Here is a 22,148-nt window from a genome sequence, read left to right on the forward strand (position 1 = left end):
TGAAACTATTTCAAAAAATTCAAGAGGAAGGAAGACTTCCAAGCTCCTTTTATGAGGCGAGCATAATTCTGATTCCAAAACCAGGCAAAGACAACACAAAGAAAGAAAATTATAGGCCAATATCTCTGATGAATATAGATGCTAAATTCCTCAACAAAACATTAGCAAACCGGTTCCAACAATATATGGAAAAAATCATACACCATGATCAAGTGGGATTTATTCTGGGGAGGCAAGTCTGGTACAATATTCGTAAATCAATCAATGTGATTCATCACATAAACAAAAAGAAGGAGAAAAACCATATGATAATTACAATAGATGCAGAAAAAGCATTTGATAAAATCCAGCACCCATTCATGATCAAAACTCTCAGCAAAGTGGGAATATAGGGAACATACCTCAACATGATAAAAGCCATCTATGAGAAACCCACAGCCAACATCATACTCAATGGGAAAAAGTTAAAAGCAATACCCTTAAGATCAGGAACAAGGCAGGGGTGCCCCCTTTCACCACTCTTATTTAACATAGTCCTGGAAGTCCTAGCCACAACAATCAGACAAGAAGAAGAAATAAAAGGCATTCAAGTTGGAAAAGAAGAAGTAAAACTATCATTATTTGCAGATGATATGATATTGTATATAGAAAACCCTAAAGTCTCAGTCAAAAAACTACTGGACCTGATAAATAAATTCAGCAAAGTGGCAGGATATAAAATCAATACTCAGAAATCAGAGGCATTTTTATACACCAACAATGAACAGTCAGAAAGAGAAATTAAGGAAACAATCCCCTTCACAACTACAACCGAAAAAATAAAGTACCTAGGAGTAAACTTAACCAAGGAGACTAAAGACTTGTACTCGGAAAACTACAAAACATTGATAAAAGAAATCAAGGAAGATACAAACAAGTGGAAGCATATACCGTGCTCATGGTTAGGAAGAATAAACATCATTAAAATGTCTATATTACCCAAAGCAATCTATAAATTCAATGCAATACCAATTAAAATATCAATGACATACTTCAAAGATATAGAACACATATTCCAAAAATTTATATGGAACCAAAAGAGGACATGAATAGCCTCAGCAATCTTAAAAAAGAAAAATAAAGTGGGAGGTATCACACTTCCTGATATCAAGTTATACTACAAGGCCGTTGTACTCAAAACAGCCTGGTACTGGCATAAGAACAGGCATATAGATCAATGGAACAGAACAGAGAACCCAGAAATAAACCCACAGTTCTATGGACAACTGATATTTGACAAAGGATGTAAGGAAATACAATGGAGTAAAGACAGCCTTTTTAACAAATGGTGTTGGGAAAATTGGACAGTACCTGCAAAAAACTGAAACTAGATCACCAGCTTACACCACTCACAAAAATAAACTCAAAATGGATAAAAGACTTGAATGTAGGCCGTGAAACCATAAGCATCTTAGAAGAAAACATAGGCAGTAAGCTCTCGGACATCTCTCAGAGCAATATATTTGCTGATTTATCTCCACGGGGAAGTGAAATAAAAGACAGGATAAACAAATGGGACTATATCAAACTAAAAAGCTTTTGCACAGCTAAAGACAACAAGAACAGAATAAAAAGACAGACTACACAATGGGAGAACATATTTGACAATACGTCTGATAAGGGGTTAATAACCAAAATTTATAAAGAACTTGAAAAACTCAACACCAGGAAGACAAACAACCCAATCCAAAAATGGGCAAAAGAGATGAATAGACACTTCTCCAAAGAGGACATACAGATGGCCAACAGGCATATGAAAAAATGCTCAACATCACTAATCATTAGAGAAATGCAAATTAAAACTACAATGAGATATCACCTCACAGCAGTCAGAATGGCGCTTATCAACAAAACAACACAGAATAAGTGCTGGTGAGGATGTGGAGAAAAGGGAACCCTCCTACACTGCTGGTGGGAATGCAGACTGGTGCAGCCACTGTGGAAAACAGTATGGAGATTCCTCAAAGAACTGAAAATCGAACTGCCTTTTGACCCAGCTATCCCACTTTTAGGAATATACCCCAAGGACACCATAGAACGGCTCCAAAAGGAGAAATGCACCCGCATGTTTGTGGCAGCATTGTTCACAATAGCGAAGATCAGGAAACAGCCCAACTGTCCGTCAGAGGACGAGTGGATTAAAAAGCTTTGGTACATATATACTATGGAATACTACTCAGCCATAAGAAATGATGACATTGGATCATTTACAATAACATGGATGGACCTTGACAACATTATACGGAGTGAAATAAGTAAATCAGAAAAAAAACTAAGAGGAATCCATACATAGAAGGGACATAAAAATGAGACTCAGAGACATGAACAAGAATGTGATGTCAACAGGGGCGGGGGGTTGGGGGAGGGGGGAGGGGGTGAAGAAGGAGAAAGGGGTTAGGGGAGGGGAGGGGCACAAAGAAAACCAGATAGAAGGTGACAGAAGACAATTTAACTTTGGGGGAGGGGTATACAGCACAATCAAATGTCAAAATAATCTAGAGATATTTTCTCTCAACATATGTACCCTGATTTATCAATGTCACTGCATTAAATTTAATAAAAAAATAAAATAATATAAAAAAAGAAAAGGCATTCGATAAAATACAACACAATTTTATGTTTAAGACTCTCAACAAAATGGGTATAGAAAGAAAATATCTCAACATGATAAAGGCCATATACGATAAACCATCAGCTAACATCATATTAAATGGCACAAAACTGAAGGCTTTCCCCCTTAAATCAGGAACAAGACAGGGTTGTCCACTCTCTCCACTCTTATTTTATGTGGTGCTAGAGGTTCTAGCCAGAGCAATCAGACAAGAAACTACAAAAAGACTACTAGAAACAATAAGCCAATACAGTAAGGTCGCAGAATACAAAATAAACATACAAAAGTCCATAGCCTTTCTATATGCCAACAATGAAACATTCGAGAATGAACTCAAAAAAATAATCCCCTTCATGACTGCAACAAAAAAAATAAAATACCTAGGAATAAACATAACAAAGAATGTAAAGGACTTATATAATGAAAACTACAAACCATTGTTAAGGGAAATCGAAAAAAATACAATGAGATGGAAGAATATTCCTTGTTCTTGGTTAGAAAGAATAAATATAATCAAGATGGCCATATTATCCAAAGCAATATACAAATTTAATGTGATTCCCATCAAAATTCCAATGACATTTTTTAAAGAAATGGAACAAAAAATCATCAGGTTTATATGGAACTATTATAAAAAAACCAAATTGCCGAAGCAATCCTAAAGAAAAAAAGAACGAAGCTGGGGGCATTACAATACCTGACTTCAAACTATATTATAGAGCCACGACAATCAAAACAGCATCGTATTGGCAGAAAAATAGACATTCAGACCAATAGAACAGAATAGAAAGTCCAGAAATAAAACCATATATATATATATATATATATATATATATATATATATATATATATATATATATATATATGGTCAAATAATTTTTGATAACGGGGTCAACAACACACAATGAAGAAAAGAAAGCCTCTTCAACAAATGGTGCTGGGAAAACTGGAAAGCCACATGCAAAAGAATGAAACTCGAGTATAGTTTGTCCCCTTGTACTAAAATTAATTCAAAATGGATGAAAGACCTAAATATAAGACCTGAAACAATAAAGTACATAGAAGAAGACATAGGTTCTAAACTCATGTACCTTGGTTTTAAAGAGCATTTTATGAATGACTCCAAATGCAAGGGAAGTAAAGGCACAAATAAATGAATGGGACTACATCAGACTAAGAAGTTTTTGCTCAGCAAGAGAAACTGACAACAAAATAAACAGACAGCCAACTAAATGGGCAATGATATTTTCAAACAACAGCTCAGATAAGGGCCTAATATCCAAAATATACAAAGAACTCATAAAACTCAACAACAAACAATCCAATAAAAAAATGGGAATAGAACATGAACAGACACTTTTCTCAGGAAGAAATACAAATGGCCAACAGATATATGTAAAGATGCTCATCTTCATTAGTTATTAGAGAAATGCAATTCAAAACTGCAATGAGATATCACCTAACACCTGTTAGATTAGCTATTATTAACAAGACAGGTAATAGCAAATGTTGGAGAGGCTATGGAGAAAAAGGAACCCTCATTCACTGTTGGTGGGAATGTAAAGTAGTACAACCATTATGGAAGAAAGTATGGTGGTTCCTCAAAAAACAGAAAATAGAACTACCTTATGACCCAGCAATCTCTCCACTGGGTATATACCCCAAAAACTCAGAAACATTGATACGTAAAGGCACATGCAGCCCCATGTTCATTGCAGCATTGTTCACAGTGGCCAAGACATGGAAACAACCAAAAAACCCTTCAATAGAAGACTGGATAAAGAAGATGTGGCACATATACACTATGGAATACTACTCAGCCATAAGAAATGATGACATCGGATCATTTACAACAAAATGGTGGGATCTTGATAATATTATACTAAGTGAAATAAGTAAATCAGAAAAAACCAAGAACTGCATTATTCCATACATTGGTGGGACATATAAACGAGACTAAGAGACATTGATAAGAGTGTGGTGGTTACGGGGGGGGGGGTGTGGAGGGAGAGGAAAAGAAGGAGGGGGAGGGGCACAACGAAAAGTAGATAGAAGGTGATGGAGGACAATGTGACTTTGGTGATGGGTATGCAACATAATTAATTGACAAGATAACCTGGACATGTTTTCTTTGAACATATGTACCCTGATTTATTAATGTCACCCTAGTAAAATTAATTTTAAAAAGGGGGAAAAAAAAGAGGAACCAAAGAGGCCCGCACCAAGATACTTCATACAGTAATGCCTTGGTTTCCGTTGACTTCAGTTATCATCGGCTTTGATTTTCGTCCATTTTTTGTGCAAAAAATTTGTCTCAGTTTTTGTTGGTTGCCTCAGATTTCTTCAGCATGCCCACATGACCTCACTGCTAATTTTGTGAAAACAGAGGGCAACTCACGCGTTCTCCTGCTCAGTGTGGTGTTTCTCATTGTGTGAGCATCACCCCACTCGTCTAACCAAACAATTCCATTGCTTTCCAGTGTTTTTGTGCTTTTTTTATTGATTGAGAGTTACTACAATTTCATGTAAGTGATTATTGCATATACAGTATTTGGTGTAATGTGTTTGTTTGAGCTTCTCAGTTTCAAAATATACATAACACACATAAGATAAAATCACATGTGCTCAAATCTCATTGTCCCTGTTAAGTGTTTCCCTTGCTAATAAGTTAACCCTTACCTTTTAGCTCCATCATGGGACCAAAGAAAATTTCCAGAACCAGCAGCCCTTAGAATAAGAAGGCTAGGAACACTTGAGTTGAAGAAGGAAATCATTGAAAAATACTGTATGAGAGCGGCTTCAAGATTGCTGAAATCAGCCGCATGTACGGGAAGTCACTATCCACGATAAGTTCCATTGTGGTGAAAAAGGAAGCAGTAAAGCAGCCTAATGTAGCAAAAGGCATGAATGTACTAATGAAACAGATCACAAATAATTGGAGATGTCGAACAGTTATTAATTTGGATCAATCAAAAACAGTTAGATGGCTATTCTGTTTTGGGGGCCATCATATGTGAAAAGGCCAGACTGTTGTATGCCAATCTCATTAAGAAAATGCCTGAAAAAAAAAAAAAGAAAATTCCTGGGATGAGTGCTAGTGTACTTAGTGATTTTAAGGCCAGCAGAGGCTGGTTCGAAAAATTCAAGAGGTGCACTGGCATACAGTGTTAGTAGGCACAGTGAGGGTGCGAGTTCAGACAAGTCTGGGGCCGAAAGGTTTGTGTCCAAATTCAAAGATTACATAGAGGCTGAAGGATTCATCCCTCAACAGGTCTTCAACTGTGATGAAACTGGCCTCTTTTGGAAGAAAATGCCAAAGAGGATGTTCATCACACAGGAGGAAAAAACACTACCAGGACATAAGCACGATTGAGTATGAAAGATAGGCTAACTCTTTTGTTATGTGGTGATTGTAAAGTGAAGCCCTTACTGGTGTGCCATTCAGAAACTCCTAGAGTATTTATCAGAAACTATGTGATTAAAAGTAAATTGTGTGTGATGTGGAGGGCAAACAAGAAAGCATGGGTCACGAGGCCAATTTTCATTGAGTGGATGAGAGAAATGTTTGGCCCGAGTGTGAAAAAATACCTCCAGATTAATCAGTTGCCCCTCAAGTGCTTCCTGGTAATGGACAATGCTCCTGCACATCTTCCAGGCGTGGAAGACACATTGTTGGAGGCGTTCAGTTTTATCACAGTGAAGTTCTTGCCCCCTAATACCACACTACTCATCAGCCCATGGACCATAATGTCATTTCAAATTTCAAAAAACTGTATGCAAAAGCAATGTTGCAAAGGTGCTTTGAGGTGACATCAGATACAGAACTGTCCTTGAGAGAGTTCTGGAAAAAACATTTCAACATTCCCAACTGCATTAGCCTCAGAGATAAGGCTTGGCAGGGAGTGACATCCAGGACGATGAAGAAATTATGGCCAGGATGTGTGCATGAGAGAGATTTTGAAGGGTTAGAGCCTTCCCCTGATGACCCTACACATGTGGTGCAGTCCATTGTTGATTTGGGGAAGTCCATGGGTTTGGAGGTGAGTGGTGAGGATGTGGAAGAGCTGTTGAATGACCACAGTGAAGAACTCACCACTGAAGAGCTGCAAGACCTTCACCTAGAAGTGCAGCAGACGGCAGGTGAAGAAGTTGCTTCAGATGAGGAGGAAGAGACAGGGGAGAATGTGCCTTCTTCAGAGATTAAGGACATCTTTGAATGTGGAGTAAGGTATAGCGGTTTGTGGAGAAAAATCACTCAGACAAAGCTGTTGCAGGCCGTGTCTGCAACTTGTTTAATGACAATGTCTTGCCTCATTTCAAGAAAATCTTAAAAAGATGGCAGAAACAGACCTCTTTGGACAGCTTTCTTGTGTAACATGGGTCCACTGACTCTGAAGCTGGTCCTTGTGCCAAAATACCAGAAAAGGAAATAACCCCAGATAGTACCTTGATACCTAAGGGCCTTATGGAGGAGGATTCCCCTTCCAAACAGTAATATCTGCACCTCTCTCTCCCCTCCTCACCATCTTCCATCATCAAGAAGAGCCTTCAGAAAGGAAAATGCCATGCTAGAAGTTCACTTATTCTTTACATTAGTATTTTATATTAATTTATTATTTTTTTTAGTTTTAATAAAGTGACCAACCATCCTCCATTAGGGAGGACAGCCCTTCTTTTGTAAGTTCCATCCTTCCTTGAAAAGTGTCCTCCTACACGTCCTCCTTTTTGATATTGGAAGACTAATCTGTAAATGTCCGTGTTCGATCGATGCAGTCTATCCATTGCATGTGATGTGACGTATTTGTATTTGACATGATGATTTGTCAAGGATCAGTACAGTGCAATGAGCTGCGATTATGAGACGCATGCGCTCCGCACAGGAGACCTTGAGAGAGCGAACGATATACCAAGCGCACAAATGGCTTTGTGTACTTCTTACAGAAACAGGACACAGCACATAGGACATTGTAGACTCACGATTATTTTTTTCTTAGTGAATATTCAATCATAGACAGGTAAGCACAATTCACATTTTATTAATTCACTATCTATTTAATAATTTCCAAATACGTATAATTTTATTTACAAGTATTTTCTCTAAATTTAAGTTTTAAAGTGGAAATCTAACCTCAAACCATATCTACTAATAATGCATTTTGATTAAATAGTTGCATAAAACAGATGTTTTTTAATTAGAAAATGATAAATACACCCAAATATCACTCCAAATTAGTGGTTTTGTTTGATATTTAGTTTTAATAAATGAGTACTTTTTTCTTACAATTATTAAAAATTAATAGGCATGTAAGTATAATTATAATATAAAAGATTACAAATGTTTTTATTATGCATTTATCATATTATAGTGTGTTACTGTTGCAATGAATAAAATGTTTCTTTTATTTACGATATTGTTTTCTTCAATTTATTTTTGTCCTCCTTTTCATTGTAAAAATGTTGGTCACCTTAGTATTAAACACTTCATTTATTCTCTATAAAATGTGTCTTTTGTATGTATTTTGGGGTATCTAGAACAAATTAATTGGATTTACATTGATTCATATGGAAATAATTGCCTCAGTTTTCCTCTGTTTTGGATTTTGCCAATTGTTTTCTGAAGAATTATCTACGAAAACCGAGGCATCACTGTAATTAAAATGCAAAAGGTTAAAGACAAAGAGAATCTTAAAACCTGTAAGAAAAAGACAGTTACCTTCAAGGGAGCTCCTATATAACTGCCAGCTGATTTCTTAACAGAAACATTTCAGGCCAGATGGGACTGGCATAAAATATTGAAAGTGCAGAAAGCAAGGACCTACAACCAAGACTACCTTACTGAGCAAGATTATCATTTAAAATTAAAGAGAAATTAAAAGCTTCCCAGACATGAAAAAAACTAAAGCACTTTATTATCACCAAACCAGTATTATAAGAAATTGTAAAGGGCCTGCTCTAAGAAGAAAAAAAAGAAAATTAAGAACAAAGGAACATAGCCCTGGCCAGATAGCTAGGTTGGTTAGAGCACTGTCCAATACACAAACGTTGTGTGTTTGATTCCTGCTCAGTGCACAAACAGAACTAGACTGATGCTTCTGTCTTTCTCTCTCTTTTTCTCACTCTAAAAATCAATAAGCAATTTTTTTTTAAAAAATGAGGAAGATGATTAAGAGAATAAAATGGCAATAATTGCATACCTATCAATAATCACTTTAAATGTAAATGGCTTCAATGCTCCAATCAAAAGACATAAGATAGCTGAATGGAAAAGAAAGCAAGATGCATATAGATGCTGTCTAAAAAGAGACCCACCTCAGAACAAAAGATACACGCAGACTAAAAATAAAAGGATGGGGAAAATATTTCATGTAAGTGGAAATAAAAAAAAAACCTAGGGTAGCAATACTTATATCTGACAAAATAAACTTTAAAATAAAAACTATACTAAGATATAAAGAAGGGCATTACATAATGATAAAAGGAGCAATCTAAGAATAAGATATACCACTTGTAAACATTTATGTACTCCATGTAGGAGCAGCTAAATATGTACAGCAAATTTTGATGGACATAAATGGAGAAATCAACAGAGATACAGTCATAGCAAAGGATTTTAACACCCCATTGACATCAATGGATAGATCTTCCAGAGATAAAATCAACAAGGAAATGGTGGCCTTAATTGTCACATTAGATCAACTGGATTTAATTGATATCTTTAGAGCATGTCATCCCAAAGCAGCAGAATATACATTCTTTTCAAGTTCACATGGAACATTTTCTAGGATAGACCACATGTTAGTACACAAAACAAGTCTCAGTACATTTAAGAATACTGAAATTATATCAAGCATCTTCTCTGACCACAATGATATAAAATAAGAAATCAATCAAACAGAAAATAAAAAAAAAAGCACACAAACACATGGAGGCTAAATAATGTGTTACTAAATAATGAATAGGTTGACAATGAGATCAAGAAAGAAATCAAAGGATACCTTGAAACAAATGAAAATGAGAACACAACCACCCAAAATCTATGGGACACAGCAAAAGCAGTCCTAAGAGGAAAATTCATAACATTACAGATCTATCCCCAAAACAAGAAAAATCTCAAATGAAAAATCTAACTTTACATTTAAAGAAACTAAAAAAATAACAAACACAGCCCAAAGTGAGTAGAAGGAAGGTAATAATAAAGATCACAGCAGAAATAAACAAAATAAAATCTTTAAAAAACTACAAAAGATCAATGAAACCAAGAGCTGGTTCTTTGAAAAGATAAACAAGATTGACAAACCTCTAAACAGACTCATCAAGAAAAATGTCAGAGGACCCAAGTAAATAAAATCAGAAAAGAAAGAGGGGAAGTAGCAACTGACACCAAAGATATATAAAGGATAGTAAGAAAATATTATGAACAACTATATGCTAACAAACTGCACAATCTGGACGAAATGGATAAGTTTCTAGAAACATAATTTTCTAAAACTGAATCATGAAGAATCAGAAAATCTGGGAAGACAGATTATAACTAGTGAAATTGAAGCAGTAATCAAAAAATGCCCAATAAACAAAAGTCCTAGACTGGATGGCTGCACAGGTGTTTTACCAAACTTTCAAAGAATAGCAAAAAAAAAAAAAAAAAAAAAAAAAAAGGCTATCCTTCTCAAACTATTCCAAAAATTCAAGAGGAAGGAAAACTCCAAAGCTCATTTTATGAGACCAACATTATCCTAATTCTAAAACCAAATAAAGACACTGCAAAGAAAGAAAATTATAGTCCAATATCCCTGGTGAACATAGATGCTCAAACCCTCAAGAAAATATCAGCTAACCAGATCCAGCAATACATTAAAAAGATCATACACCATGATTAAGTGGCATTTATTCCGTGGATGCAAGGTTGGCACAATATCCACAAATCAATAAACATGATACGTCACATAAAAATGAAGGCTAATGCCTTGGCTGGTTGGCTCAGTAGTAGAGCATCAGTCTGGTGTGAGGAAGTCCTGGGTTCAATTCCCAGTCAGGGCACACAAGAGAAACGACCATCTACTTCTCCTTTCTCTCTCTCTCTTTCTTTCTTTCCCCACCCCCAGCCACAGCCATGGCTCAAACGGTTTGAGAAAGTTGGCCCTGGGCACTGAGGATGGCTTGTTGGCATCATCTCAGGTGCTAAAATGGCTTGGTTACAGATCAATGGAGCAGCGGGCACAGATGAGCAGAGCATTGTCTGGTAGGGAGCTTGCCGGGTGGATCCTAATCAGGGCACATGTAGGAGTCTGTCTCTGCCTTCCCACCTCTCACTTAAAAAAAAAAATTAAGGATAAAAACCACATGATCATATCAATAAATGCAGAAAAAGCTTTTGATAAAATCCAGTACCCAATTATGATAAAAACTCTCAGCAAAGTGGTAATAGAGGGAACATATCTCAATGTAATAAAGGTCATATATGAAAAATCCAGAGCCAACATCATACTTAATGGGCAAAAACCATAAGTGTTTCTCTTAAGATCAGGAATAAGACAGGGATGCCTACTATCACCATGTTTATTCAACACAGTACTAGAAGTCCTAGCCACAGCATCAAACAATAAGAAGTAAAAGGTATTCAAATTGGAAAGGAATAAGTAAAATTGTCATTATTTGCAGATGATACAATATTGTATATAGAGAACCCTAAAGATTCTACCCAAAAACTACTAGAACTAATAAATAAATTCAGTAAAGTAGCTGGGTACAAAATAAATATCCAGAAATCATTTGCAATTTTTACACCAATAATGAACTATCAGAAAGAGAAACTAAAATAACAATCCCATTCACAATTGTTTCAAAAGGAATAAAATACCTCACCTCATCTATGGTGGCATAGTGGATAGAGTGTAGACCTGGAACACTCAAGTCTCTGATTTGAAACCCTGGGCTTTCCCAGTCAAGGCACACATGACAAGCAACAAGAAAGCAATGGACAACTAAAATGAAGCAACTATGAGTCAATGCTTCTCAATTCCTCCACCCCTCTTCTCTCTCTGTAAAATAAATAAATAATATCTTTGTAAAAAAAAAAAAAGAATAAAATATCTTGTATTAAATTAACTAGGGATATAAAAGACATGTACTAGGAAAATTATAAGACATTGAAGAAAGAAATTTAAGAAGATATAAATAAATGGAAGCATATACCTTGTTCATGGATGGGAAGAATTAACATTATTAAAATATCCATATTACCCTAAGCAATCTATAGATTCAATACAATTCCTATCAAGATACCAATGGTGCATTTCACAGAACTACAACAAATATTCAAAAAATGCATGTGGAACCACAACAGACCCCAAAGAGCCACAGAAACCTTAAGAAGAAGAAAGTTGGAGGAATCACACTACCCGATATCAAGCTATACTCTAAGGTCACAGTAATCAAAATAGCATGGCACTGCCATAAAAACAGACACTGAAAGAGAATAAAAAGCCCAGAAATAAAACCATGCCCATATAGTCAATTAATATTTGACAAAGGCAAAAACATATAATGGGGTAAAGATAGTCCAGTCAATAAATAGTATGAGAAAAATTGGTCAGATAATTGCAAATAAAAGAAAATGAAACTAGAGCACCTTCTTATTTCACACACAAGAATAAACTCAAAATGGATTAAAGACTTAAATGTTAGACTCGAAACCATAAAAATCTTGGCCTGACCAGGTGGTGGTGCAGTGGATACAGCGTCAGACTAGGATGCAGAGAATCCAGGTTCAAAACCCCAAGGTTGCTGGCTTGAGCGTGGGCTCATGTGGCTTGAGCGCGGGGTCACTGGCTTGAGCGTGGGATCATAGACATGACCCCATGGTCACTGGCTTGAGCTCAAAGGTCATTGGCTTGCAGCCTAAGGTCACTGGCTTGAGCAAGGAGTCACTCACTCTGCTGTAAACCCCTCACCACCACCACTCAAGGCACATATGAGAAAGCAATCGATGAACAACTAAGGTGATGCAGTGAAGAAAAGATGTTTCTCATCTCTCTCCCTTCCTGTCTATCTGTCCCTGTGTGTCCTTCTCTCTGCCTCTGTCACACACAAAAAACAAACCCATAAAAATCCTAGATGAAAATATAGGCAGTATAAGATTATACATTTCTGATAGCAATAGTTTTTCTGATGTATCACCTCAGGCAAGGGAAACAAAACAAATAAATAAATGGGACTTCATCAAACTAAAAAGTTTTTGCACAGGAAAGGAAACCATCAACAAAATGAAAACAAAACCCACTGAATGGAAGAACATATTCATCAGCAATACATCTGATAAGGGGTTAATATCCAAAATTTATAAAGAACTTTTAAAACATACACACACAAAAACCAATCGATCCATTTACAAAATGGACCAAGGACTTGAATAGACACTTCTCCAAAGAGGACACACAGATGGCCAATAGACATATGAAAAGTTGCTCAAGCTTACTAAACATCAGAGATGCAAATTAAAACTATAATGAGATATCACTTCATACCTGTCAGAATGGCTATCATCAATAAATCAACAAATAAGTGTTGGCGAGGGAAAAGGGACCCCTTGTGCACCATTGCTGGGAATGAACATTGGAGCAGCCACTGTGGAAAGCAGTATGGCATTACCTCAAAATTAAAAATGAAACTGCATTCTGACTCAGCGATTCCATTTCTAGGAATTTATCCGAAGGAGCCCAAAACACTAAATTGAAAGAATTACATGCACTCCTATGTTCACTGAAGCATTATTTACAGTAACCAAGATTTGGAAGCAGCCCAAGTGCTCATCAATAGATGAGAGATAAAAATGTTGTGGTAAGAGACATAGATAAGAGTGTGGTGGTTACGGGGGGAGGGGGGAAATGGAGAGGGAAAGGGGGAGGGGGAAGGGCACAAAGAAAACTAGATGGAAGGTGACAGAGGGCAATCTGACTTTGGGTGATGGGTATGCAACATAATTGAACGACAAGATAACTTGGACTTGTTATCTTTGAATATATGTATCCTGATTTATTGATGTCGCCCCATTCAAAAAATAAAATTATTTTAAAAAAAATGTTGTGGTACATTTAAACGATGGAATACTATTCAGCCGTTGAATAATTAAAAAAAAGGAACTCTTACCCTTTGCGACAGCATGAGAGCATTACGCTAAGTGAAATAAGCCAGTCAGAGAAAGACAAATGCCATGTGATTTCATTCATATGTGGAATCCAATGAACAAAATAACAAGCAAAATAGAGACTCAGAGAGCAGGCTGACAGCTGTCAGGGGATGGGAAGGTGGAGGAATTGAGAGAAGAGAAAAAAACAGAAAAAACTCATGGACATGGACAACAGTGTGGTGATTGCTGGGGGGAGGTGGATGAGGGTGTAGGGGGGACAAATGGGATGAAAGGAGACTTGACATGGTGTGGTAAGCACACAATACAGTGTACACATGATATGCTGCAGAATTGTGTACCTGAAATCTGTATAATTGTGTTAACTAGTGTCACCCAATAAATTCAATTTAAAAAAGCAAATGAGTTGATGACTCCCAACCAGTTAAAAAAAAAAATAGAACCCACTCTTTTGGAAAGAGTGCAGCAGATCTTGGTTACAAATCCCTCCTGAAATGCAACCCAACATAGGGAAGAAGGAAGTATATGACTTTCAAACCTTGCTATACCTTATTAGCAGATTCACAGAGTGGTCGTGATCTCACATTCAGGATCTCAGAGGAAAAAGCTTAGAAGTGATTGTCAATCTGCACCACTATTATGATCCTATTTCTTTACTAATTAAAGTCACCCACTGCACAGCATCTTGCTGGTTAGAAAACTCACCTATTTCCATTTCTATGAAAGCTGCTTCATCTGGTAGGGCTCGAGGGATCACTCCAGGGTCACTAAAGCTGGTCCTCAACAGTGTAGCCATGGAGAAAAGGAAGAGCATTGCAGCAAACACAGGGATGGCAGGTGACAGCTGGACAGCCAGGTAGCGGCATCTGAGAAAGCAGGCAATTGAACATTTAGTTACGCCTACCCTACACTGACCACAAATCATTACCAGGATGTCAATCCATCACAAAAAACAGACAGAAAAAAAACAAAAAACAGTACCTTGAAGGCAGGGACCATCCTTTTTATCTTGCTTGAATTACCCAAAACTCCTAACATGTGATTCTGTACATAGTGGGAGCTCAACAAATAATTGGTGCCACCTATAACACATACAGAAGACAGTCTCAAGGGATCCTCCTACCCCCTAGAGCAGCTCCTCCTATCAGCCTTCTGGGAGTCACATTTCCTCTGTGCTTCAGGAAAGTCTCACAGATGTTAAGGTCAGGAAAGCAACCGAGCCTGGACTTGTTGCTCTCACTCTGGGAACATCTCGAGTGTTTCATACTCACCCACATGGCAGTAAGCCTAAACTCCAGAGCCGAAAGGAAAGATGTGGACTAGTCAGGGAGTGAGGTCCAGTGTCCAATGCAGAGTATCCCCAGCATGCTTCAAGGCCAGTTAAAAGCTCCAGGATTGCTGACTAACTTTGCAACACCATTCTTTTTTTTTATATAAATTTTTATTAATTTTAATGGGGTGACATCAATAAATCACGGTACATATGTTCAAAGAAAACATCTCCAGGTTATCTTGTCATTCAATCATGTTGCATACCCATCACCCAAAGTCAGATTGCAACACCCATTCTTTTTGTCTCCTCAATTAGCTCAGCTACTAGGTGACTAGTGACCATAAGGAAATAAGAGAATTGGACCCCCTGACCATCCCTTCCCAACATCATGTTTGCTTCCCCCTCTTTCTTCATAATTAACTTGGAAAGCCATAACTCTTCCTCTCTGGATATTTCAGCCCTACTCATCTGTCAGGTCCCAGAGAAATCAATGCCATCATTGTATCATCAAAACCACACTTTACTGAGCACGCACCACATGCCAGGAACTGCACTAAGCCCTTTATCTGCATTATCTCATTCAACTCTCACACCAAATCTATAAGGTAGAATCCATTATACCCATTTGATAGATGAAGAATCTGGGATCTAGAGAGGTCTTGCCTCCTCCAAAAGGCTTATCTTAAGCTGCACTAACCTCTCCCTTCTCTGTGTCTGTTGTCCTCACTGCCAGAGCCTTGCATTGTTTCCTAGATGTTTTTACTCTATTGACTTCATCTCCCCCAAATGGACTTCATAGGAGGAAGAACCTTGTCTGTTTGAAGCATGAAAGCTTGAATTTGAATTCTGGTTTGACCAGCTCCTAGCTGGGTGACTTGGTTAACTCCAGTCTCCTTCTCTGTGAAATGAGGATAATAATAATACCTCATGGTCTCATGGCACAGATCAAATGCATGAATCCAAGTGCTTAGAACTGCACTTGACACACAGTAAATGCTAAGCAAGTGTCAGCTATTAACATTATTATCTTGGTTCTCTATCTCCCAGAGCTTAAATACAAGTATGTGAGCACAGCCATCAACAAATACTGTTGAGTCAAACTTAATTTCAAACAAAATAAATGGGAGTGTGATGAAAGTTAACATTGACCTATTTTTACTCTCCTCCTCCTGGCACATTTTCTCCTTCAACACAGAGATCTTCTCTTGGGGGCAGACTGTAAGAGAGTAAACAAGGGCCAAGGGAGAGTGGGAAAAGTAAGCTAAGAAAAAAAGAGATTCACCTGACCAGGCAGTGGCGCAGTGGATAGAGCATCAGACTGGGATGCAGAAGACCCAGGTTCGAGATCTTGAGGTCGCCAGCTTGAGTGCGGGCTCATCTGGTTCTGGTTTGAGCAAAAGCTCACCAGCTTGAGCCCAAGGTCGCTGGCTCGAGCTAGGGGTTACTCGGTCTGCTGAAGGTCCGCGGTCAAGGCACGTATGAGAAGGCAATCAATGAACAATTAAGGTGTTGCAATGCGCAACAAAAAACTAATGATTGATGCTTCTCATCTTTCCGTTCCTGTCTGTTTGTCCCTGTCTATCCCTCTCTCTGACTCTCTCTCTGTCTCTGTAAAAAAAAAAAAAAAAAAAAAAAAAGAGATTCACTTCACTGGCATGGGGATAAAGCAAGCTGCTGACCACTCCGAGCAAATGTTTAACCCCGGGTTGTACATTCACTGTAGGTTTGGATCAACCCTCATGCGATCCTCCCTGCCATACACATCGCTCCACAGGGGGTTAAAACTAACTGCAATATTAGGCCGAGTCATTCATTTGTTATGAAGGTGAATCTATGTAGTGAACTTACAAAATGATTTTTGTGGCTTTTTGTTTGCTTGTCTGCTTCTTTGTTTTTAACAAAATCCTTGGTGTTTGCTTGCTTTTGTATAATTTACTTTTTTCTCCTAAATGCCAAGGGTTGGGAGGACTATTTGGAAAACTGAAGGATCTGGCAGAGTTCAGGGTAATTATGGTCCTTGAGTATCAGAGTTTGTTGAGTATCCATCTTTCTACTGTTCCCCTTCACTGGTACAGATAATCAAGAAGTAAATTCAGAAATGAAAGTCACCTCCACTTATGAAAGGTCCAAAGGCCACAGGAGAAACATAAGTCTCCGTTCCATTTAAAAGCCAAGTGAAATCACCACACTAACAGAAACCAGCCGTCTTCCTAAGAAGATTTTCATTCTTGAAAATAAAGATGTCTCTAGGACTCAGACTGCTCTTGTGTACAGTCTCCAATCAAAGCCTTAGAAAAATCAGAGCCATCTGATTGGACACCAAAGGGAGTTGAAGTTGTTTTATTACAAGGTAAAGATACAGACCGAGTAGAACAAACATACACAGATACACACACACATGCATGCACACACACACATACCAGTTAATGTTGCCCTATACACAGGACTCTCCCAAGCTTGACTGAGCCCACTTCCAACACCTGCTTGTCAATCAGACAAAAGACAACTTAGATTTGAACTACGCTATGCCATCACGGATAAAAGTATCTATAATCTCCACACAAATTATCTTCTGCACCTGCTAACACAATCCACTCTGTATGTCAACAAATACACAACAGGCCCATTGTACTGTTCCCCAGAGATGAGACTACTGACAGCCAGTTGTCACTAGTGAGTGGGTGTGGCTGGGGAGGCAGATGTGGGACCAGCAGGCCTTTCTACTCTGAATAAGAGAAAGCTCAGAAAGCCAGCAGCTAAGACTGTTGTGAACTACAACACATCGTACTTGTCTTTAATAGTTATGATAAAAAATATCCCTCTGGGTTAGTCGCATCAGTGCAGTAAGCTAAAGATCTGTCTCTGACATGAATAAGCTATGTGAAGATTGGGAGGTAATTCCCAATATTGCCCTCAAAAGTCAGGAGTATATTCAGACTTCCCTAAATTGTCTCAAAGAAAGACTAGACCTGTCATTCACAAATATAAGCTGTTTTTTAAATTCCCTAACACTTTGGAATAATGGTATCCATACACTTCTGAAAATAGAATTCTCCATAGTCTTCCAAGTACCAAGAGGCCTTTCCCTTTCTAGGGAGTTAGAAGTTGCTTTCCTCCCTGTGAATTTCAGATATACAACTATGTCCCCACTAAGCTTCATTTCTGCCACCTAAAGAGGCATAATCATTTTAAGTCCTCTTTGACCAGCTTCTTGACTGGTCTTAGGCCTCCCTAGCTGGGCTAGATGACTGGACTTCCACATGTCTCACAGACCACTTGGTGGTACTGACCAGCAGCAACCAGCAGTGCCAGGCTGGGCTGGTGTTTCATGTACCATCCCTCATTCCTAGCATGCTAGTTCATTAAAGGGACAATGAAGATGATGTAGGATTCAATTCACATGAAAAACCTCAAAAGAGATTCATGACTAGAGCTGATAAGAAACCAGACAGATTCCATGGCAGGGCTCTGCCTCACAGACTGTCAGTGTGGCCTGAGTATCTATATATCATTCTGCTTCTAAGTCTCCTTAATAGCTTTCTTGTTATGTTTTTTCATTGTTGCTGCTGTCTTTGATCAGTACACTCAATCAACGAACAAGTATTTACAGGTCTAACAAATGAGGAACACGAGAAATAGAAGCTAATTTTGTTGGGAAAACATAACTAATATATGAAACAACTAAAGAATAAGATAAGACCAATAATCACATGTTAAAATGGTATTTCAGACTCAAGGACTATAAGCAGTTGTAGAAGAGCTCTCTTGGGAAGATGGTGGCTGCTTGAAACTACTTCCATAGCAGCTATTAAGAGTAGTTTTAAGGAAGAACTGTGCTTGGAACAGCAGGAAGCACCCAATAATTAGAGAGAGCCCCACAATGGCCCTTGGTCCCACCTAATAGAAATAGGCCTTTGCTATAAGTCCTCCCTGATAGGGATGGCTGTCTGCCTCTTACATACTATCGACCTCTAAAGCATTGTAAACATGTAGAATCACCCATAAGACTGTTTCAAGTTTCTTCTGATGACACTCAGAGTCTGCTGAGAGAGAAGTTTCCTTGGACACTAAAAGCATAGTTTAAAACCAGCATCCAGACTTACTGCTATGTGAAGGTCAGATGGAAATGCAGAACTCTGTTTTGCTCCAGTAGCAATGGGGAAAATTAACCAGAGAGAGACATTTTCAACTATGAAGCACTGAGCCATCCTCTCACAGAGGAGGGTCAAAGTCTCTGTACAAACCTAAGTAGTTGCCAAATTTCAGTTACAATACAAAATTTCATATTTCAATGATAACAAATACAACAAATTTTACATATAACAAATAACAAATTTCAATTATAATATATTCCTGCTCAAGAACTTAGAATGATACCCTGTTGCCTATTATATTAAATCCCAAACTCGCCTGACCAGGCGGTGGCAAAGTGGATAGAGCGTCGGACTGGGATGCAGAGGACTCAGGTTCGAGACCCCGAGGTTGCCAGCTTGAGCGAGGGATCATCTGGTTTGAGCAAAAGCCCACCAGCTTGAACCCAAGGTCGCTGGCTCCAACAAGGGGTTACTTGATCTGCTGAAGGCGCGCGGTCAAGGCACATATGAGAAAGCAATCAATGAACAACTAATGATTGATGCTTCTCATCTCTCTCCGTTCCTGTCTGTCTGTCCCTGTCTATCCCTCTGACTCACTCTCTGTCTCTGTAAAAAATAAATAAAATTTAAAAAAAAATTAAACCCCAAACTCAACAGGCCAGTATTCCATCATCATAAGGTTCTCGCCTTCTCATTCCTCCATTCCAGAAGTACCCCCTAAGCACTATGAATTCACTAGCTTCTTGCTGTGAAGATACCTTTGTTCTTAAACACAATACTCTCTGAGGAGAAAGATTTAGAGGAGGTCTCCTCTCTCCCTCTATAAACACCTCAACTGATGTCAGCGTGCTAGGATACATCCCTGTTCTTTGTTCTTGCTTTTCCCAAAACAGAAGATCACTACACTCAATTAAGACTCGTTTTGGACCTGTGGTGGCGCAGTGGATAAAGCGTCAACCTGGAAATGCTGAGGTTGCCAGTTCGAAACCCTGGGCTTGCCTGGTCAAGGTACATATGGGAGTTGATGCTTCCAGCTCCTCCCCCCGTCTCTCTCTCTCTCTCTCCTCTCTAAAATGAATAAATAAAATAAAAATTAAAAAAAAACTCATTTTGAAAAGATGGGAAATGCATTCAATGGAAACTGACAGCATGAAATTCATTACCATTAAAGTTAGTAGAGGCTGAAATATACAGATAAATTCTGAAAGACAGAACCACAAAGAACTGTTAAAGGAAAGCACAATGTTCAGGAGACATAATCCAATCCTTCTCCAGGAACATGCTTTATCAGGAAGTTGAGCTTAGCTAAGTATTGTGACAGATTGATATCAAAGAGGTAACTACTCCTTTTTAAAACTGTTATTTGGGCCCTGGCCGGTTGGCTCAGCGGTAGAGCGTCGGCCTGGCGTGTGGAGGACCCGGGTTCGATTCCCGGCCAGGGCACACAGGAGAAGCGCCCATTTGCTTCTCCACCCCTCCGCCGCGCTTTCCTCTCTGTCTCTCTCTTCCCCTCCCGCAGCCAAGGCTCCATTGGAGCAAAGATGATGGCCCGGGCGCTGGGGATGGCTCTGTGGCCTCTGCCCCAGGCGCTAGAGTGGCTCTGGTCGCAACATGGCGACACCCAGGATGGGCAGAGCATCGCCCCCTGGTGGGCGTGCCGGGTGGATCCCGGTCGGGCGCATGCGGGAGTCTGTCTGACTGTCTCTTCCCGTTTCCAGCTTCAGAAAAATGAAAAAAATAAAAATAAAAATAAATAAAAAATAAAACTGTTATTTGGTTGGCCAAGTTACAGACAGAATCTGAAGCTAGATGAAACAAAAAACTGAACCTCTAAGGAGCAATTCTCTAGAGAATGCTTTCTTGGTTAGAGATCATGATAGTCACTTTTTTCTCTTCCCAATCTCACCTAAGGAACTTCAAGAGCCTGGATCTTGCACTATAACAGGAGTCGGGAACCTTTTTGGCTGAGAAAGCCATGAACGCCACATATTTTAAAATGTAATTCCGTGAGAGCCATACAATATGTTTAACACTAAATACAAGTAAATGTGTGCAATTTATGTAAAACCAACACTTTTAAAGTACAATAAGTCTCTGAATCTTTTTAATAACGTTGTTATGCTGTTGCTAACCAATGATGAATAAAGTACTTCCTACCATTAATGCGACTTCTGGTGCTGCATGGTTTTGCTGATGGCTTTGTAGTCTGGTTGATACGTGGTGAGGTTAAGCTTCATGCAGGCGTTGAGACTTCCATCCATTAAACGTGATTGTAGGTTGGTCTTAACGTTCTTTCGATGTGAGAAAGACTGCTCCCGTGCATACATAGAGCCAAACATTGTCAGTACAGCAATACTCTGTCCATTCCTGCTGAAAAGTACGATACTCCTAATTTTTTTTCTTTTAGCCATCTTCTTCATCAAAAGGGTTTCTGCAATTAGCTAGCTGACTACTTGATTAAAAGAAGGGAAGTTTACTTCCTGACCTCACAACCACCCGTGTACGTTATGCATTATCAAATAAAAATTTGGTGTTGTCCCAGAGGACAACTGTGATTGGCTCCAGCCACCCGCAACCATGAACATGAGCGGTAGAAAATGAATGGATTGTAATACATGAGAATGTTTTATATTTTTAACGTCATTTTTTTTTATTAAAGATTTGTCTGTGAGCCAGATGCAGCCATCAAAAGAGCCACATCTGACTCGCGAGCCATAGGTTCCCAACCCCTGCACTATAAGCACAGATATTCTGTTATCTCAGAGTTTGGCTTTGGTATGCACAGACCTGTGTCTACTCAAACCTGATAACTTTATGTTGTCAGATTGCCTTCTCTTCCATCTGCCCTCAGAAACATGGTGCCCCTTTCATCAGGATCATGCACAGAGTAACAAGTTAGGGAGCATGCGTTGCTTAATTTTTCTCTGAGCTGTCCTCATCTTGGCAGGATGGCCAAGATGGACTAAGGATGGCCACAGAGAGGAAAAT

The 22,148-nt window shown here is 38.6% G+C and overlaps 1 protein-coding gene across 1 annotated transcript in view; it reads right to left on the reverse strand.

Moving 5' to 3' along the window:
* The window catches only part of ZDHHC9 (zinc finger DHHC-type palmitoyltransferase 9), a 55,074-nt gene that overhangs the window by 27,469 nt on the left and 5,457 nt on the right, over nt 1–22,148 (reverse strand). Inside the window, exon 2 of the mRNA XM_066356119.1 lies at nt 14,499–14,659. Coding sequence (XP_066212216.1) covers nt 14,499–14,659 — 161 coding nt within the window. The remainder of the gene's footprint in view (nt 1–14,498; nt 14,660–22,148) is intronic.

Source organism: Saccopteryx leptura, chromosome X (genome assembly GCF_036850995.1).
Source record: "Saccopteryx leptura isolate mSacLep1 chromosome X, mSacLep1_pri_phased_curated, whole genome shotgun sequence".
Lineage (NCBI taxonomy): Eukaryota > Metazoa > Chordata > Mammalia > Chiroptera > Emballonuridae > Saccopteryx > Saccopteryx leptura.